This window comes from Cebus imitator, unplaced genomic scaffold (assembly GCF_001604975.1).
Source record: "Cebus imitator isolate Cc_AM_T3 unplaced genomic scaffold, Cebus_imitator-1.0 Scaffold491, whole genome shotgun sequence".
Taxonomy (NCBI): Eukaryota; Metazoa; Chordata; class Mammalia; order Primates; family Cebidae; genus Cebus; species Cebus imitator.
In genome coordinates, this window is record NW_016107806.1 from 1,976,762 (window position 1) to 1,994,275 (window position 17,514).

A 17,514-nucleotide genomic window follows, 5' to 3' on the forward strand; every position below is an offset into this window, starting at 1 on the left:
CCCCGCCTCCGCCAGCCCACCCTGCCAACAGGCACCCTCGATGACCCACCCCGCCTCTGCCAGCCCACCCTGCCAACAGGCACCCTCGATGACCCGCCCCACCTCTGCCAGCCCACCCTGCCAACAGGCACCCTCGATGACCCACCCCGCCTCCGCCTCCGCTAGCCCACCCTGCCAACAGGCACCCTCGATGAGGACCCTCCAGCTGGAATATCACGGCTCTCTTCCAGTTCTTTCCATAATTCCATCTGGCGCTCAGGACCTTCCCGCAGATGGCCGGTGCAGGAAACAGCCCTCCTCAGGCTCCTTCTCTCACTCTCCAGATGACAAAACAGAGGCCCAGAAACCAAGCTTCCCCACACCTAGCCCAGGACGCTTCTCCTCACCCACAACTCAGCTGGCCTTCACAGAGTGCTTGGAGTGCGCCAGAAGCCACGTGTCATGCCTTACAAACAGCAATATCTCATTTAACTCATGAGCATCCCAGCGGCCAGGTTAGGATTAACCCCCACGGAAACTGAGAATCAAAGCACCGAGACAGCTTCCCAAAGCCACACAGGCTACGGTACGTGGCACAGCCAGTGCTGTGCCCCAGATCTGCCCGGCGCTGAGCCTGTTCTCTAACGCCAGGCTAGATGGCCCATATATATGAAGCAAAGGGTGGCCTGGGAGACAGATACGAAGGAGGATGGAAGAAGTGAGGGCGAGATGGACCTTTAGTAAACCGGGGGAAGGGGAGCAGACAGAGGCATGGTACACCGAGTCTCAGGCTTGTGGGTCAAACCCAGGCCACGAGTGTGTGGCTTTGTCTCCCACAAAGCTCACATCAGACCTGTTACTGCTTGTTCACTGCCGACTCCCCCATCAGCCTGTGAGCTACACGTCTATTTGGTGCTGAACCCCCAGAGCCAGCCAGAACACGCTGGGGGTGCCCTTGCCTCATTTATTCCTCTAACACCCATCCTCATGAGAGGGAGGAAACACTGTCATCCCCATTCACAGACATGGAGACCGAGGTCCAGAGGGGGCAGTTTTCTAAACAAGGTTGCACAGCCAGGAAGCCACAGAGCTGCGGCGAGAACACCAGGACGCGCTCTTGAGGGCCCGGCTGGCCCCTCTAGGGCCCGCGGGAGCCTTTCCTCAGCCCCAGAGCCCACACAGCACCTGAGCTTCAGCAAAGCCCTGTATCTGAACCTGCAGCATCCTCCTCTCCTCCCCTACCCCTCCTCCACTCCATGAGCACAAAGCATCCCCTGGGGCTCTGGGGGAGGCTGGCAGTGCAGTGAGGGTGGCACAGTAAGGAGTGGGGTGGGTGGGAGGGGAGAGCTCAGGGCGGGCAGGAGAAGCTCTTTGGCTTGAAAGAGCCCAGCCTAGGGTGTGAGAGGCAAAAGCATGTCTGCCACACAGCGTGCGAGCAAATCCGAGCTCCACCGCCTCTCAGCTGTGAGACCCTGGGCGGTCCCGTAACCTCTCTGAGCCTTGAGTCTGCCATCTGTAAAATGGGGGGAATTATATCTACCTCACAGGGTTGTTGTGAGGCCTTAATGAGATGATGTGTGTAAACACACGGAGTAGGCCCCTAATAACCCTTTATTCTCTTCTCTGCTGCCTGTCACCTCTTCACTCCTGAATACGACCCAGTGTTGCATTGGAGTCATTATGACAGCAGCGCATTCCCCCAGCCTCTGTGGACACAAGCATTATATATGATCCCGTCCACCCGCGAGGAAACCCTCACGACTCCGCTCCAACCTAGACTTGCCCTCGGCTTGCATCAATCTCATTCCACTCTTGAGGGATCTTTCCATCGCCGGCACACAGTGTGCACCCTGTCTGGTGTCTTCCGCCAAAACGCCCTCCCACGGGGCTCAGCACCATCACTCTCCCGGAGCAGGGAAGGCATCTTGGTAGAGCTTAACACCAGGTCCAGCCCAGAGCAGGAGGGGCCAGGAAACATGGGCCCAGCTGGGAGGGACCTTGTGTGATCCCAAGGCTGCTGAGCTCTCAGAAGAAACAACCAAGGTAGAACCCACCATTGCCCAGCACAGACAAGAGGCTCCTGGGTGCCAGCTCTGCCCCACGTTGACTTCTCCACCTCTCCACCCACAAGAGGAATTAAAATCCCACCTCCCAGATAAAGACGCCGCAGCGCAAGGCCACACAGCTACATGGCCAGGATTTGAACCCAGGCCTGCAGGGAAAGCCTGTGCTCTCCTAGGAAGAGTTGGTGAAGAGCAACACATCTGGCTGGGGAGAGACCCCTGGAGTGTGCGAGGCGCAGACTGCCTGCAGTCCTGCCACCTGCGGCAGGGCTTGCCACACAGTGGGTGTTCAGGATATGTTTCGGGAAGACGAATGGGAGAAAGAAAAGAGAAGGCCAGTTATACCTCTGCCACTAACAATGCTGTGTAGCCTTAGACAAGTCATGTAACTTTTTTTTTTTTTTTTTTGAGACAAGCTCTCACTATGTTGCCCAGGCTGGGCTGGAGCTCCTGGGTTCAAGCAATCCTCCCACCTTGGCCTCCCAAAGTGCTGGATTACAGGCGTGAGCCACCACATAACTTCTATGGGCCTCGGGGTCCTATAAGGAGGAGGGTGGTCCTTTCCCTGCCTTCCACAGGGGTGGGAGGTATTTGTAGGGATCCTGCCCACCCCAGCTAGTACACCTGGCTGCCCACGGAGCTTGACCATCCAGGGCAGGTATGGTGCCCCCTTGAGGAGGTCTCCCCTGCATCCTCCACCAATGCCATCCAGCTCTCAGTCTCTCCAAAGGCCGAGGTGCAACCCTGAGCAACACGCCTGCCCCAAGCCCTCACCTTGGGAAAAGGTGACATCACCTATACCAGCAGCTCCGGGCATTCCCACGTGCAGGAGCTTTCTGGGGAGTCAACATCTTACCCACTGGAAGCCAGAAAAGAAAGAAAATGGCTCAACTCCAATTTGGTAAAATCAAAAATCTCAAAAGGGGTTTTGCTCTGCAAAAATTCCTGCGAGGAGGCAGGCAGGTACCAACTCAGGCAAAGAGGCTAGGAGGAGCCTCCATTTGCTGGCAGCCCAGGAACATCCACTGCCAGGCTGGCCACCTGCCTAACCATTGGCAAGTGTCATCCTCCCCAGGCTAATGGATGTCAGTCTCCCCACATCCATTACAAACCGGGACAATGAGGCTCAGAGAGTTGGAGGCACAGAGCTTCAGGAAAACCAACAGGGGCAGATAGGCCAGAATGAGCAAGGCAGCCTCTCCCTGCCTCCCTGCAGGGCCCCTCTGTTCAAAGCCACTGATGGGTCAACACGGTCCGCTGGCTCAGGCCAGGCCGCTGGTCATCTGCTTCCTCCTCTGTATCTACGGGGTAACCCTGGGCAGGGCAGCCAACTTCATGGCAGCTTTATGGGTCTCTCCATCTCTAACCTGAAGCAAAACACCAAACAACCGTCCTTGTAGATGCTGCCTGGCAGGCCTGGTACCAGCAAGCTCTAAGGAGTAGGTGCCAGCTCGGCCCCTGCAAGGAACGCCCTTGAAGCTGACTTTCCTGTTCATTTGACACTGAGCATCACTCCTGTCCTTTAAGAAAAATGTCCAACAAGCTGACTCAAAAATAACAGATGCCAATTTGCATATTATTTCACACATCGTTTGCATGCTGTTCATTTAGTATCATCAAGGCTCTGCTCAGAATACAGCTCTGGTTACCTTGCAACCAGGCCTTGTGAAAAACACACGGCTTTCACGTAGGGCAAGCCCTGAGCATGTCCCTCCCCTGCCCAGCTGCTCTTGCTGCCCCCTGGCACCTGGCTGGGAACGTCACCCACTGCTGCAGCCCTGGCACTCCAAGCAGGCTGAAGGGGCAGAGAGAACCTTTGGAACTCTAGAAAGCACCCTGACTCAAGTCTCGAAGGGGGAATTGTGTTCTCTTGACAAAGCACCAGGCAAGCTGTGGCAATACTTTTCTTCCCTGCCTCTGTCCCAGGCCAGCTTCGCGGTTCGGCTCCCCCCGTGGCCTTGCTCTCTCAGCCTTTTTCTGCCTGGTCATCATGTGTCCCCTTGACCTTCCTCCAGGCCTCTCAGCCTCTGGCCTGGCCCCATGGGTTTATTTTTATTCTCTCTCCACCTGTCTCATTTGCATGTCCACACCCGGTTAGCTCTGCCCAGGCCACAAATTGCTGACGGAGTGTAGAATGACTGGGCCTCATGGGGTAAGAAGGTTCCGGAAGTCCAGCCCAGGCCACCACTGCAGCCCCGCCCTCCAGGGAACAGCCCGTGTCCTTCTCACTCACACAGATTTACCCAACAAAATCTATCTGGGAACATGATTGGGGAGCTCAACACGGGGGTAGCGGGGAGGCCATCTGACCTCATGAGAAAAGGGCATGTTCCACACGTGCTCTCCAGGCAGGGACACCAGCTCGTCTACAGCCACCTGCAGACAGTGGAGGGGTGACGTGGGCACAGACGCCCCTCCAGCCCTGATGCTCCAGGTGGCATCTTCTAACCACCACAGTTGGTACCTGCTGAGACCCAGTGGCTGGCTGGCTCTGTGCTGGGTGCTGAGTTACAGCCAGGAGTTGTGATTCCTTCTTAACAGCTGAGGAAACAGGCTTTGGGTTCAGTAAGTTTCTAGAGGACCCATCACTAGTGTGCCACCCAAGTCTTTTTTTTTTTTTTTTTGTACGTTTTGTTTTGAAATGGAGCCTCACTCTGTTGCCCAGGCTGGAATGCAGTGGCGCAGTCTTGGCTCACTGCAACCTCTGCCTCCCGGGTTCAAGCGATTCTCCAGCCTCAGCCTCCCGAGTAGCTGAGATTACAGGCTCGCGCCACCATGCCCAGCTAATTTTGTATTTTCAGTAGAGATGGGTTTTTGCCATGTTGGCCAGGCTGATTTTGAACTCCTGACCTCAGGTGATCTGCCCACCTCAGCCTCCCAAAGCGCTGGGATTACAGGCGTGAGCCATCGCACCCAGCCCCAAGTCCTTAACCACCAAGCCCGGCCACCTCTGAGAAAGAAAGATATCAGGTCTTCCGGGGAGTACAGAAAGAACTCTCTGGCCCTGGTGGTTACCGATGCTACTAAATATTCCATCCATCGCTGTGCCCTTGCCCTGGGCATGTGTTCACTGCCTGATCAAAACCTTTCTGGATGAGACACAGTCTCCTCTTTCTTTCCTGCATGCCCCTGTGTGCAACCCACAGCAGCAACTTGAAGCTGCCCTCATGCCCGCTCCGTTTCCTACACACTCTGCCCCTCTCCCCAGGCTTCTCACACTGAGAATGGAACTCCCACCCGGGCCCCTCCCATCCTGGCTTGTCTGGTCCTTCAGGGACCCCCCCACCTCCTCCTACAGGGAATCTACCTAATGTCCCCAGTCTGAGTCATTGTCTCCTTCCTCAGTCCTCCCAAACACCAACACCATAGACCCCCGTCCAGCCAGGATGGATGCCATCTGGGTGGTGCCCGGAGCCCGGAGAACAGGACACTCAGGACGGTGGCTGCTCATCTTTGTGATGAAACATGATCTGGAATCGGGCTGCGAAGCCTCGGCACAGGAAGGCAGTTCAGCTCCTGTTTTTAGGCCAGAGAAACGGAGGCCCAGAGAAGAGAAGGGGCTTGACAAAGATCACACCACAAGCTGGAGGCAAAAGGCAGAAGCGCCTCCTGAGGGGCTCAAAGCAGACACGAGCCTTTTCCCAGCTCTCACTGCCCACGACAGAGCTCAGCAGAGGCCTGAGGCACAGACAGGGACGCAGGACAGCGGGACTCAAGGATGAAGAAGAAACCTGTAGAACCAGGAATGGAGAAGCCCTTGGAGGTCCCTCACTCAAACCCCCAGCAGAAGTTTGTGGTGGGGTTTGGAACAGGGAAGCCAGAAGTGCACTGAGACCTGAGCTGTCATTCTAGAACCATCTCTCCTGAGATGGGCACTTGGAGTCACTCAGCCCTGGGACCACCTGCGCAGCCCGGTTTTCTCATCTGTGAAACAGCTGGTAGTAATGAGCCCTGGGCCAGCCACCGTGGGGGTCATGAGGGACCCAGGCATGAAAATATCTTGTAAGATGTAAGATGCTGAGCTCATGTGACTGTCCCCAGTCAGCAGCCACACAGCCAGTGCTGGAGGAGCAAGGCCGAGGGGAGGAGAACAGAGCTGTGTAGGGACAAGTCCAGTCAGGCCTGGGGGTCCTGCTGGCCCTCCAGGGGTGGAGATGGGGGTGCTGGGGGCTGTGGCAGGGCTTTTGCAGGATGGGCTTTCATTTTCCCTGTCATCCCCACACCTACCCCCTCACAGCCTGCCCAGTATCACCCTGATGCCAGTAGCACCAGACCCCCAGAGAGGAGACATCAAGAACTGACCTCGGGCAGTCCACAATCTCGCGCTGCCCCCAGGCTACCCTGAGGACCCACACTGGCCCTGGTCGCCGCTCCAGCGGGTCTCCTCTGGGACCCGCGCCGGCCTCTCCCGCCCTCCCTCAAGCCCTTCCTGCCCTGCTCTTGGCAAAGTTCCTCCTGTCCCAACATTTTGCATCACGGGTCTCAGGGCCATAAACTCAATGTGTCTCTTTTAAGGCTACAGGCAATCTCACCAGCAGCAGGAGGCACGGGAAAGGGCATGAACTTGGGAGTTAAACGGACCTGGGTTCTTATCTCAGCGCCGCTGCCACCGCTAGCAGTGTCAGCATGGCCCGGTGACTTCATCCACGCAGGGGGCCACGAGCAAGGCCTGCTCATTGTACCCCAGGTATAACGTAAAGCCAGCCCTGCGCGCAGCAAACGGTCCTTGCCTTCCCTTCCCCTGTCACTCAGCAACATCCCGGCCTGCCCAGCGAAGTGCTGGGCCACCAGACAGTAGCGTGGTCCCTGCCCCCAGACGCTTCTCTGGTCCTTTCCCTCAGATCCCAGCTGCGTTCCTGGGGGTGGACGGACAGGGTCGGGGGAGGGGGCACTTACAAACCTATTCGCCTCCTCCGGACTTTCCTCGCCCAAAGAAAAGGCACTAGAATGTTCCTGCCACAGCTCTTGAGAACAGCAGTCTCAGAATTCCCCCCTCATCATTTAAAGAGGAATAGGTGGCTTGCTTTCTTGCTCTCCCTTTGGGGTTTTGAAAGAAAGAAAAAAAAGAGCTACCAATGAACGTGCTGGCCTGCTTGTCACTGAGCCGAGTAAAGTGGTATTGCATCAATATACAGCTGCCCCTCACAACCCCCACACACTCATTTTCTCCCCCAAATGTGCTTTGCAAATAACTGCAACAGAACCGAAGCGCTCTATTCTGATTTTCCATTTCCATTCGGGCCTCAGATTCTCTACAGAGGTTACTCAAATTTCTTTTCATTTTGATTTTCTTTACCTTCTATCTTTTAAAGCAGATCTTTTGACCATGGCCTTATAAATCCCTCTTCCTGAAAGCGCAATAAGAGAAATATGAGGCCATCCGATGGCTTTCTAATGAGGCTCTGCCAGAGATAAATGCCCCAGCCAGGATGCCACTGCCCGGGCGCCCGGGTGACGCCGCCTGTGGGGAAGGGAAGTCCGACGTGTGATGAGTCTTTCCCCCAGGACGGTTATAAATAGTGTGGTGACACGCAAGGGAGAAGCATATATAAAAGCCGTTCCCCTGTGGGTTACAAATGCTTGACTCATTTACAGACTGTCCACAAAGATTATAAATAAAGTCACCACCACCCCACGGCAGGTGGGGGCGAAGGCCATTTTCACGCTGTCAGAACTGCGCTTGCCCTCCCGTGAGCCGACACACTCAGTGTGACCTGTGAAGACACCACACGCACCTAGGGCCCTCGGCAGCTGGCTCACAGGCTCTCGGCCAGTCTCCTGCCTTCTGCATACTGGTCGTGCAGGGCGACCCACAGGGAGGGTCCACGGGAAGGGCTGGAAAGGGTCTATCCTACTCCTGCTCTTCTGCCATGTCTGAAACACATGCACCAGTGCCCGGGGGTATCTTCTCAAAAATACCGGGACACTGTGACTGCCAACGACCTATCCCAGAACAGCACCTGGTTAAACAGAAGATGCAGAGCCACTTGGCTGGTCAAGCCTGGGCTGCTGCTCTGCCCTTCTGCAGACAAGGCTTCCGTGACCAGGGAGGGCAGAAGAGCAGAACTGGGACCAGTGATACTACCCAATCATTTGGGCTGGAGGCTGGGGGTGGACTCACGGACCTCTTTGAGGTCTGCAAAGAGACAGACAAGTTGGCCTTGGCCTAAGAGAATACCTTGGCCTACCTCTTTAAAGAATGAATGGCCAGGCTGGTCACGGTGGCTCACGCCTGTAATCCCAACACTTTGGGAGGCCAAGGCGGGCCGATCACGATGTCAAGAGATCGAGACCATCCAGGCCAATATGGTAAAACCCATCTCTACTAAAAACACAAAAACTAGCCGGGCGTGGTGGCGGGTGCCTGTAGTCCCAGCTACTTGGGAGGCTGAGGCGGAAGAATCGCTTCAACCCAGGAGGCGGAGGTTGCAGGGAACCAAGATTGAGCCACTGCACTCCAGCCTGGTGACAGAGCAAGACTCTGTCTCAAAAAAAAAAAGATGAACGGCCAGAGGACCAGGCTTCCCTGGGCATGCAAAGAAGCCTATGCCACCAGGGTGGCCTGCCATGAGGTTGTCTGAAGAAAGAGTAACTAGAGGTGAGAAAAAAAAAGCCACCGTGGGAGCAGGCAGGGCATACGGGTGAGCGCCATCACACCAACTCCTCTCTGTGCTGCCTGGGTTACCCCAGCAACGAGGCCAGGCAGGGGCAGCAGAGAGGAGCAGAGGGGCAGGAAGTCGGTGGGGTGGGCAAGACGGGGGCATGGCTGGGGGGCGGGCAGAGGGCTGGTTCTGCCTGGGAGGAGAGCTGCAGACCAGTTTCGAGGCTGGGGGTGGGGAAGTGGCTTGAGGTTGTACAGACTAGTGGGAAAGGAGAGCCACGCGGCTGCACCAGCATTCTCCAGCCTCCCCCGAGACCACCCGGCAGCCCAGCGCCTGAGCCCCAGGAGGAACGAGGCCCACAGGTGCCCTGCCCCCACATGGAGGTTCCCAGCTCAGCCACCAACACCATGGCAGGGTCAGGGTGGTGAAGTCACAGCCTGGGGAAGGGGGAGGGCAGCCAGACCTTTCCCCTCCCTCATTCTTTCTGGACCCAGGGAAGACAGCATAGAGGTAATTTAATGCAATGGAGCAGGTGTGCCCCAAACCAGCGCTAGAAGAAAATAAAGAACACCAAGAAGGACTCCCCAGGTCCTTGCTGCTCTACCCGAGTGACACGGATAGGTAGAGACAGCGTGACTAAGACTCTCAAGAGAATCTCTAGACCAGGTCTTGTCACCATGTCTAAGCCTTCAGAGAGTAAACCTGCCTATTTAAAAATAAAAATAAAAAAAAATAAAAAAATTCCTCATTTGGTTTAGGGTCACCTGATACCTTTAGGAGCCTACTGAGGCCATCTCAGGCATCTCTCTGCCATTTGGTCTCATGTCCCAGGCATAATGATGAGAAGCTCTCCTCTTATGTGAGCTCACCCTGGAATCAAGCCCCACCCCCCTGCTCCAGGCTGATGCCTTGTAGCAGAGCTTCCTCCCAACACCAGCACCTACAGGCCTGTGAGGCAGGAGATGGGATGTTCTGTCCCGGCTGCTCAACCCCCTCACACTGGCTCCCATTTGCATTCGCAGAACATGCTCGGGGCACATGCCACACTCCTTTTCAAGACACCCGGGCCTGCGTGATGAGTTCCTTCCCCAGCAACAGGCACCTGCCAAACACCAGGGAACGGCAAGGCCATAACCCCACAGGAAAAAAGCAGAGAACTTCAGAAAGCAGCAGCTCAGGCACAAGGTTAGTCAATCTTCAATCGCTTGCGGAAAAAAAAAAGTTTGTCCCCTCCCAGAGAGCCTCTGAGTGGGAGCTATCACTGGCGGGGCAGAACTACATCATCTGCCTGGTGCCCCTGAGGTGGCCTTGTCCATCCACCTGCCTCCAGACTGGTCAGCACGGCCAACCAGGCACACAAAGCTCTCCAGCAAACAGGAGTGTCACCTATCGCCCCCCAGGGTCCACTGAATGTCCCTGAGCTCTCCTGGGCTGCGACTCTTCACCTAACCCAGGCCACGGGGGAGTAACGTCCATTTCCTCCGTGAAACTGAGACACAGATGTTCACCTCCCCCCAAGAACAGATCACGTTCAAAGGTGGTCTCCCACCAGCCCCAGCTCCTTCTCGGAACTTCTTCCCTCCCTGATACAACTTCTCACTCCATCCACAGGTCTTAGATCCCAGTCTGTTAAGACCCTAACTGACTTTACAGCCAGAGTGAGGTGACAGGAGAAAGACGGCTCCGTTCCTGCCATCACTGTCATCATCAATAACAATCACCATAGATCCCATCTGTTGAGCAGGCAGATACGTGCCTTACACTTCTCTAATTTAATTCTCACCACTCGACAGCTGGGGAAACAGGCTCGCTAAACCTCCAGGACTTGTCCAAGATCACACAAATAGTATCGGCAGAGCTGGGATTCCAACTCTGGCCCAGTTCCTTGAAACGATCCCATTTGCCTCCAGGAGAGAGGGGTATCTACCTTGGCCCTGCTGCGTCTACAGGGCCTGGTACCTAGTAGACACCCAGAAAAGACCTGTTCCATAAATGACTCAAAACATGGATGGACAATGCAGTGGTGGTGAGTGGGCACAGGAAGTGGCCGCTGAGGCAAGCAGGACCTCTCAGCTGCTGCCCCCTCGGTGCACACCACTAATGCTGTGAGGGTCTGTGATTTAGAAATGGGGAGAGCCAAGCACCTCAGGTGGCCCCACCCTCCATTCCCCATTTCATCTCTGGAAAAGCCCCTTTCCCTGAGTTCTCCCTCGGGGTGCACCTGCCCCAGGCAGGGAAGAGGCCTCGACCCTGCACAGTGGTGACCCTCCCATCACATTAAGACAAGTGTGTGGAGATCCCACGCTGGGATCTGTGCATCTGTGCACAGCCACTGCCTCTGGGAAGAGCCGTTTCCTTAAGAAGTCTGACCATGGTGTCACTGAAAGAGAAGGTGCTGGGGTTGCCCTTCCCCACACCCCCCTTGCATTTGGGCCTTCATCAGTTTCCCCCAGTGAGGGCCCCTGGTCTCCAGGGGAGGACTGGAGAGAGCCAGGGCTGTGACCAGGGCAGCTGCCAGTCCTGGCAAGACTGCCAGCCCCATCTCCTGGCGTGCCCAGCAGGAGAGGCAGTTCTGAGAAGGCAGCGAGCAGAAGGACCGCAGACGCAGAGGCTCATTACAGGGAATGACTAAGTGAGCTGCGATTCCAGGGGAAACCCCGCTCGCTTCTGCTCCCTGAGACGCTCATCCTTGAGCTATTTTGACGAAGGCAGCTCCCAGGTGCCACCCTCAGCCGGGGCAGCCCCCTGAGAGCAGCCAGCTCCCTGGAGGACCCTCTGCCTGGAAGTCTTGATCCTGGCTATTCAGGTCGCCTGACAGGTCCGCCCCACCCTTTTCCAGGGCGGGAAAGTCTGCCCATCCCCGGTTAAAGCGAAATGCTGGGAATGGGGGAAATCCGATCAGCACCTCCTAGGTTTTTGCGGCTGGGTTTCAATAAGGAATGTGACAGTCTCGCAGCAGCTGTGCCCTGCCTGAAACAAGCTCTATTTGAAACCTCCAACAGCTGAACCCCTCCCAGCTACCCGCTGGCCAGCCCGCCCAGCCACCCCCTGCCCCAAATGACAAATAAATAGAAAAATCCAAGCAACAAGCAGGCGCATGCATACGTACACATACACACACACACACACACACACACACACACACACACCCCAACAAATTGGGGGTGGGGGTATCGTGGAGCCACTTGTCCACTGATTCCCAGGTCTCCAAGCCTTCCAGCCCACAGCAGGAGGGCTCCCCGGCAAGCAGAGCATCGGCAGAAACCCACCTTCCTCCATCTCCATTCCCTCTGGAAGGGAAGCCCCCTCCTCCGTCTTGGAGCTGGACTGAGAGGCTGGAGCAGTGGGGCCAGCTCCCCCCTAAAGCCAGTGCCTCCTGTTCTCCATCCGGGCGCGCACTCACACACACACTCATCTTTATTTATCCCAAGGAGAAGGAGTTGAGGTGGGAGGGGAGAACTGGGGCTGAGCTGGGGCGCGGGCTCTCCGGGACCGCCCGGGAAGCCCTGTCATCCCATCCCAAGGAGAGGTGCTCCCCCAGCTGATGCCAAGGCGGCGCCCAGCTGCTCTGCCCGGGGAACACCTGTAGCCATTTTTGTCAGGAGATGTTTATGAAGCAGCAGCAGGTTTATCGAGTCCTCTCTCCTGAGGGAAAGGACCACTGATTTCCCCCAGCTACATTTTTACCCCATGCCCTCAGGAGACCGAGGTCATGGATGGTTTTCTATTTTGCCCGAGTCTCTCTGAGAAGAGGAGGGAAATAGAAACTTGGGAAGAGAGGGAGAAGACAGGGAGAGAAGGGACTTGGGCAATGGCATGGAATCCCCACCCCCCACCCAGACATTTATTTCTTTTTTATCCTCAGGAAAATGGAGTGGAGCAGGAAGGGGAGGAAAGGAGGGGAAGTCGCAGGAACTGGCAAACACATCAAGGCGGAGTGTAATTAATTGGTGCGTTAAGCTGCTGGGTTATGCTTTAGTACAAGTGAGCCAGGAGGAAAAACGATTTCTTAGAAGGGATTCTTTAATCCTCCCTAACAGAGAGTCTGCAAATTAGACACAGTGTGTGGGGATGTCCCCTACCCACCAAGGGAAGCGAGTAATGAATTCTCCCGGGATCAAGAAGGAAAACCACGGGAAGTTAGAGTGTTCAATATCACTGAGCAAGCGCCACTCACCACCACCTCCACCTCTCTCTCCCAGTCTCCTTCCCAATCTCGTTCTCAATCTCTCTCTCTCAGTCTCTCTCTCTCTCAATGTCTCTCTCAATCTCTCTCTTGCTACCTAGATATTCCTTTTGTTCAAGGTATAAAGAGAAACCATAGCCCCTACCTTTGAGTACAAACCCCAAGAGAGCTCGGTCTCTATCACCATAACAACAATTCCAAACATCCCAAAAATCAGAGCATAGTCACTCAGTCGCTTTCTCTTTTCAAACAGGGCCCTCCTGTGTCCCAGCTTATAGCCAATGTTTTGGTTTTTCCGCTTGTTGGCTTTGGGGAAGGTGGTGCTGCTGGCGGTGGTGCCGGCATGCTGGTGGTTGTGGGTGGCATTAGGGTGATGGAGCAGGGTCTGGTGGGCATGGTTGTCCTCCCGGGAGGAGATGACGATCTCCGGGGGGTTGCTGGGGCTGAAAAGCTGGAGGGGTTGGCCCTCAGTCTCGGCCTCGATGAGGTTCCTCCGGGAGGCGCTGAGGCGGCTGAGGGGCTTCATGACCCCACCGCTGTACTTGCAGGAGCTCATGGCGATCTCCGTGAAGGGGTTGCTGTCCCGCCGGTGCACCAGGGGGCTGGCCTGCCGGTGCCGGCTGCCTCCGCCAGGCCCACTTGTAGCTGTGGAACTTGGAGAGTGGCCAAGCAAGTGGTCATTGAGATTGAGCTGGCTGCCTTGCCTGGAGGAAGGGTGGAGGATGGCAGTGGAGTTGGACGAAGGGGGGCCCCTGAAAGCGGTGGGAGAGGAGTGCAGCAGGCCAGGGTGGACGGGCTGGCTCTGGAGTTGGGCGAGCTGAGACAGGGGATGCGGTGGCTGCTGCTGCTGCTGCTGCTGAAGCTGCGGAGGCTGAGGCTGCAGCGAGGGTCCCGGGGGCTGCTGGGGGGCTGCTGGTGGCGCTGGCGGTGGTGGCGGCGGCTGCTGCTGCTGCTGCTGTTGCTGCTGCTGCTCATCCCCAGAGGATGGACAGGGGCACTTGGGGTCTTCATCCAGGTCCCCCACCCCCGAGTCATGGAAGTGCCCAGAAGTGTCCATCTTGGGGCCTGGCTGTATTCCCTGCAGCACAAGCCCCCACCCCAAAGCCACCCTCGCTCCAAAGATGTCCTCAAAGAAAGCCAGGCATCCAATCTCCCCCACCAGTGTCTTGGCTCCAGTCCTCTCTCTTTGGCTTGCTTCGGTTCTCTGGGGCTGCCTGGAGTCCAGACGCTGCCACTCAAGAATGCATTGTATTGGGCAGGGAGGGAGAGCAGGAGGGGAGCTTGGAGAAAGAAGAGGGGGTGAAAGAACTCTCTCAGGAGGTGGTCCTCTAGGAGCGTGTGAGGCCAGGCTCAGCTTCACTCCTCGCTGGCTCAATAGCTTCGCTCGCCTCCTCCTGCCACTGTTACATTGTAAGCCAAGCCCACTTATTAGCAGCTGGTCTCATTGGCTTGGCTTGACTCTCCAACCTCCTCCTAGCTCCGCCCCCCGCATAGGCTCCTCCCCGGAGGAGGGGCCTGGCGTCCTCGGCTCCGGCCCCAGTGGCGGCGCAGTGAGGGCTGGGAACTGTAGTTTTCGCTCCCCCGCCCCGGAGCTGAGCCACTGCCCTCTTTCTCTGACAGGTATGGCCACAACCCGCAAGCCCACGGCGACAAGGGATGTTCGCCCACCCGAGGCGATGGGGAGGAAGGACAGAGGGCCTCCTAAGGAGTGTACCCTGATGAGGGGAAAGGCAGACGGAGGGGAAGGCAAACATTTGTTAACCCCCAGGGTTTACCATAGGTTTTTTCACACATATTATCGGGATGCATTCTCCAAACACCCAAGGAGGTGGGCAGTATGGTCTCATTTACAAAGCCTGATGCTTAGAGATGTTGAGTAACAACGTCAAGGTCACAGAAGCGGGGGGGGGTATCCGCCTCCTGACACCGGGTGGATATACTCACCTACCATTGACAGAGTGCCTACGCCGTGTGTTCAGGCGCCCTATTCCCAACCCTCACATCAGCCCCACGACAATGATGTCAACTTTCTCCTTTTACAGATGAAAATGAAGAAGGAGGAGGAGGAGGAGGAGGAGGAGGAGGAGGAGGAGGAAGAGGAGAGGAAAGAGGAAGAAAGGAGAATTAGGGGAAAAGAATAAGGAGGAAGAGGGAGGGAGGAGGAGGAGGAAAAGGAGGAGGGAGGAAGAAGAAGGAGGACGAGAGAAAGGAAAGGGGAAAAAACACTCCAACACTCAAACATAGACATGTAACTTGTCAGATGTCACCCCGTTTGTAAAGATGCTGGGATTTGAACTTAGTCAATCTGACCCTACACATCCTACACTGTCTCCCAGAACACATTTCCGCTATGATACTCAGTACAAAGTGGTTGTTCAATAAATATTGTTCAAATGTTGGATGGGGGAAAGCCAAAGAGAAGCTGTTGAGGAAGAACTGGCCTCCCCAAAGCAGAATGTGTGAATCGGACCATGCCTCCAGCACCTTCCCTAACAGCTGGGCGTGGAGTCACAGGGGGATCTGGCAGGAAGACTCAAGATCCCCCATGGTCATTCCCTACCTGATTTGCCCCACGGGGCTCTGGGAGTCAGAGCTAGGAACAGCTGCTGGCTTCCCAGGTTCAGAATCATCATCATCAAGTATTTATTAAGCTCCCACTGTGTACAGAGGGGGTTCTAAGGGATGGGACCAGAGCTGAATTTATTTTCATTTCTAACTGCAGCAGCCTTAGGCATCAGAAAGGAAGTCACCATGATGGAATTCCCCTGCACACCTGGGGTTTTAAAAGGGAGGCCTCCTCTTCTCTGGTTCTTGATTCCCCATCACCCTTTGGCCTCTGTCCAGCTCCCTCCCTAGATGGGAAGAGGAAAGGGTAGGAGATCCATGCACACAGACACAGACACACACCCAGAAAACATGTTAAGCAGGTGGACACACATGCACATGTGTACATAGTTGTGTGCACACACTAGCCCATGCATGTGCATATGCACACAGGAAGCTTCTAAAGCAGCTCTCCTGACTGGTAAGCAGCAAGTGGCCAGGTTAGGGAGGGATACAGCTCCCCCCAAATGAGCCCAAATTACCCTCTGTATATCAGTTCTCACCTCTCCAATCCCCCATCAACTCTGATGATTGAGAGCTAAACATTACTTGTAATTCAAGCCACAACCCCAAACACCTGACAATTGCCCTTGCACAATAATCTTGATTCCGGCCAGGCATGGTGGCGCACGCTTATAATCCCAGCACTTCAGGTGCCCGAGCCAGGAGGACTGATTGAAGCCAGGAGTTCAAGACCAGCCTGGACAACATACCAAGACCCAGTCTCTACAAAAAAATTTTTAAATTAGCTGGACATAGTGGCAAGTGCCTGTAGTCCAGCTACCCAGGAGGCTGAGGGAGGAGGACTGCTTGAGCCCAAGAGTTTGGGGCTGCAGTGAGCTGTGAGAGTGCCACTGCACTTCAGCCCGGCTGGCAGAGTGTGATCCTGTCTCTAAAAAAGCTAAAATAGAAAATAACAATCTTGATTCTTGTGATTATCAATGGCATAGTCATTCCCCCTACCCCTGCCATCACACACGCAAGCACACACACACACACTACAGGTCACAGCACCAGGCCTCAGATGCAAGCCTGGGATCTCCTGTGTTTCCCCATGACTAGGCCCTCTAGCACCCACCCCCAGGCCCTTCAGGCTCTCCTGCCTTCCCCCTCCTTCCCTTCTGTATTCTCGATGTCCCTCCCTCTCCTCCATCCCCAAATAGAGACACCTGCTTGGTTCAAGGCTCCAGATCACATACTTAAGTTTAATGATCTTCTAATAAATTATCATGAATATGTTGTTAGCAGCAAAAAATGTGCTGTTCGTGTTGGTTTTCTAGTGCTGGATACAGCTTCTGGGCTGTGAAAAAATCCATTTTGGAGAGCAGGCTCCAGGCCTGGGTATTCCCGTGCTCACTCCACCCCCAGCTGCCTCAGCTAACCTTTCTGGCCGGCCTCTTGCCTCCAGTTCTCCTGGCTGTGCCAGCGGGATCCAAATGGGGCCTGTTAGAGCATGTCCTGCCATCATGGATGAGGATGAGAGATAGCTTGGGTGGAGCCCTAACTATGCCAGCACCAAAGATCAGTGGTTATCTGGAAATGGACTGGAACTTGACAGCTGACGCCACTGAGCCAGCTCATGACCCTTGTTACAGCTATCCTGTCATGAACAGGAGGAGAAGAACAATGTCATGTTTACAGCTTGGGCTCAAGTGTCAGACTGCCCAGGCTGGAGCCCTTCTCTGCCACAGGACAGCTGTGTGACCACAGGCAAGATGACCTTCTGATCATCCATATACATCTCTTCCTGACTCCACAGTGATGTCTCATTAGCAGCTTGACATCAGCCATGCTAGGAGGATTTACACCACAGAAATTGGCTAACGCTGTAAATTAGAGCTTATGTTTTCCTGGAAGCCGCTTGTTAAAACTTTCCTGGCTGTTCAACATGTGCCAGCACACTTCTGCCTCCTATGTCATTATATACAGGCTGTGCATGCCACCCCCTGCCTTTCTGCTCACCAGCACAAGCTTTGCCACTTGCCCACTGTGTGACCAATTTCTTATCTTCTCAGGCCTTCAATTTCCTTAGTTCCAGTGACAGCGCCGGCCAAGTACTTTGTAACTGCCAAGCACCGCC

The 17,514-nt window shown here is 55.4% G+C and overlaps 1 protein-coding gene across 3 annotated transcripts in view; it reads right to left on the reverse strand.

Moving 5' to 3' along the window:
- KCNN3 (potassium calcium-activated channel subfamily N member 3) overlaps nucleotides 1–14,262 on the reverse strand; it is a 173,034-nt gene extending 158,772 nt beyond the window's left edge. For 2 of the 3 annotated variants that reach the window (XM_037733030.1, XM_017513417.2), the window contains exon 1: nucleotides 12,976–14,262. In XM_037733030.1, the coding sequence (XP_037588958.1) occupies nucleotides 12,976–13,887 (912 nt within the window). In that variant the 5' untranslated portion in view covers nucleotides 13,888–14,262. Of the gene's footprint in view, nucleotides 1–11,913; nucleotides 12,286–12,975 lie in introns of those variants that run through there. The other variant, XM_037733031.1, reaches the window with a different exon arrangement.
- Nucleotides 14,263–17,514: the final 3,252 nt, after the last annotated feature.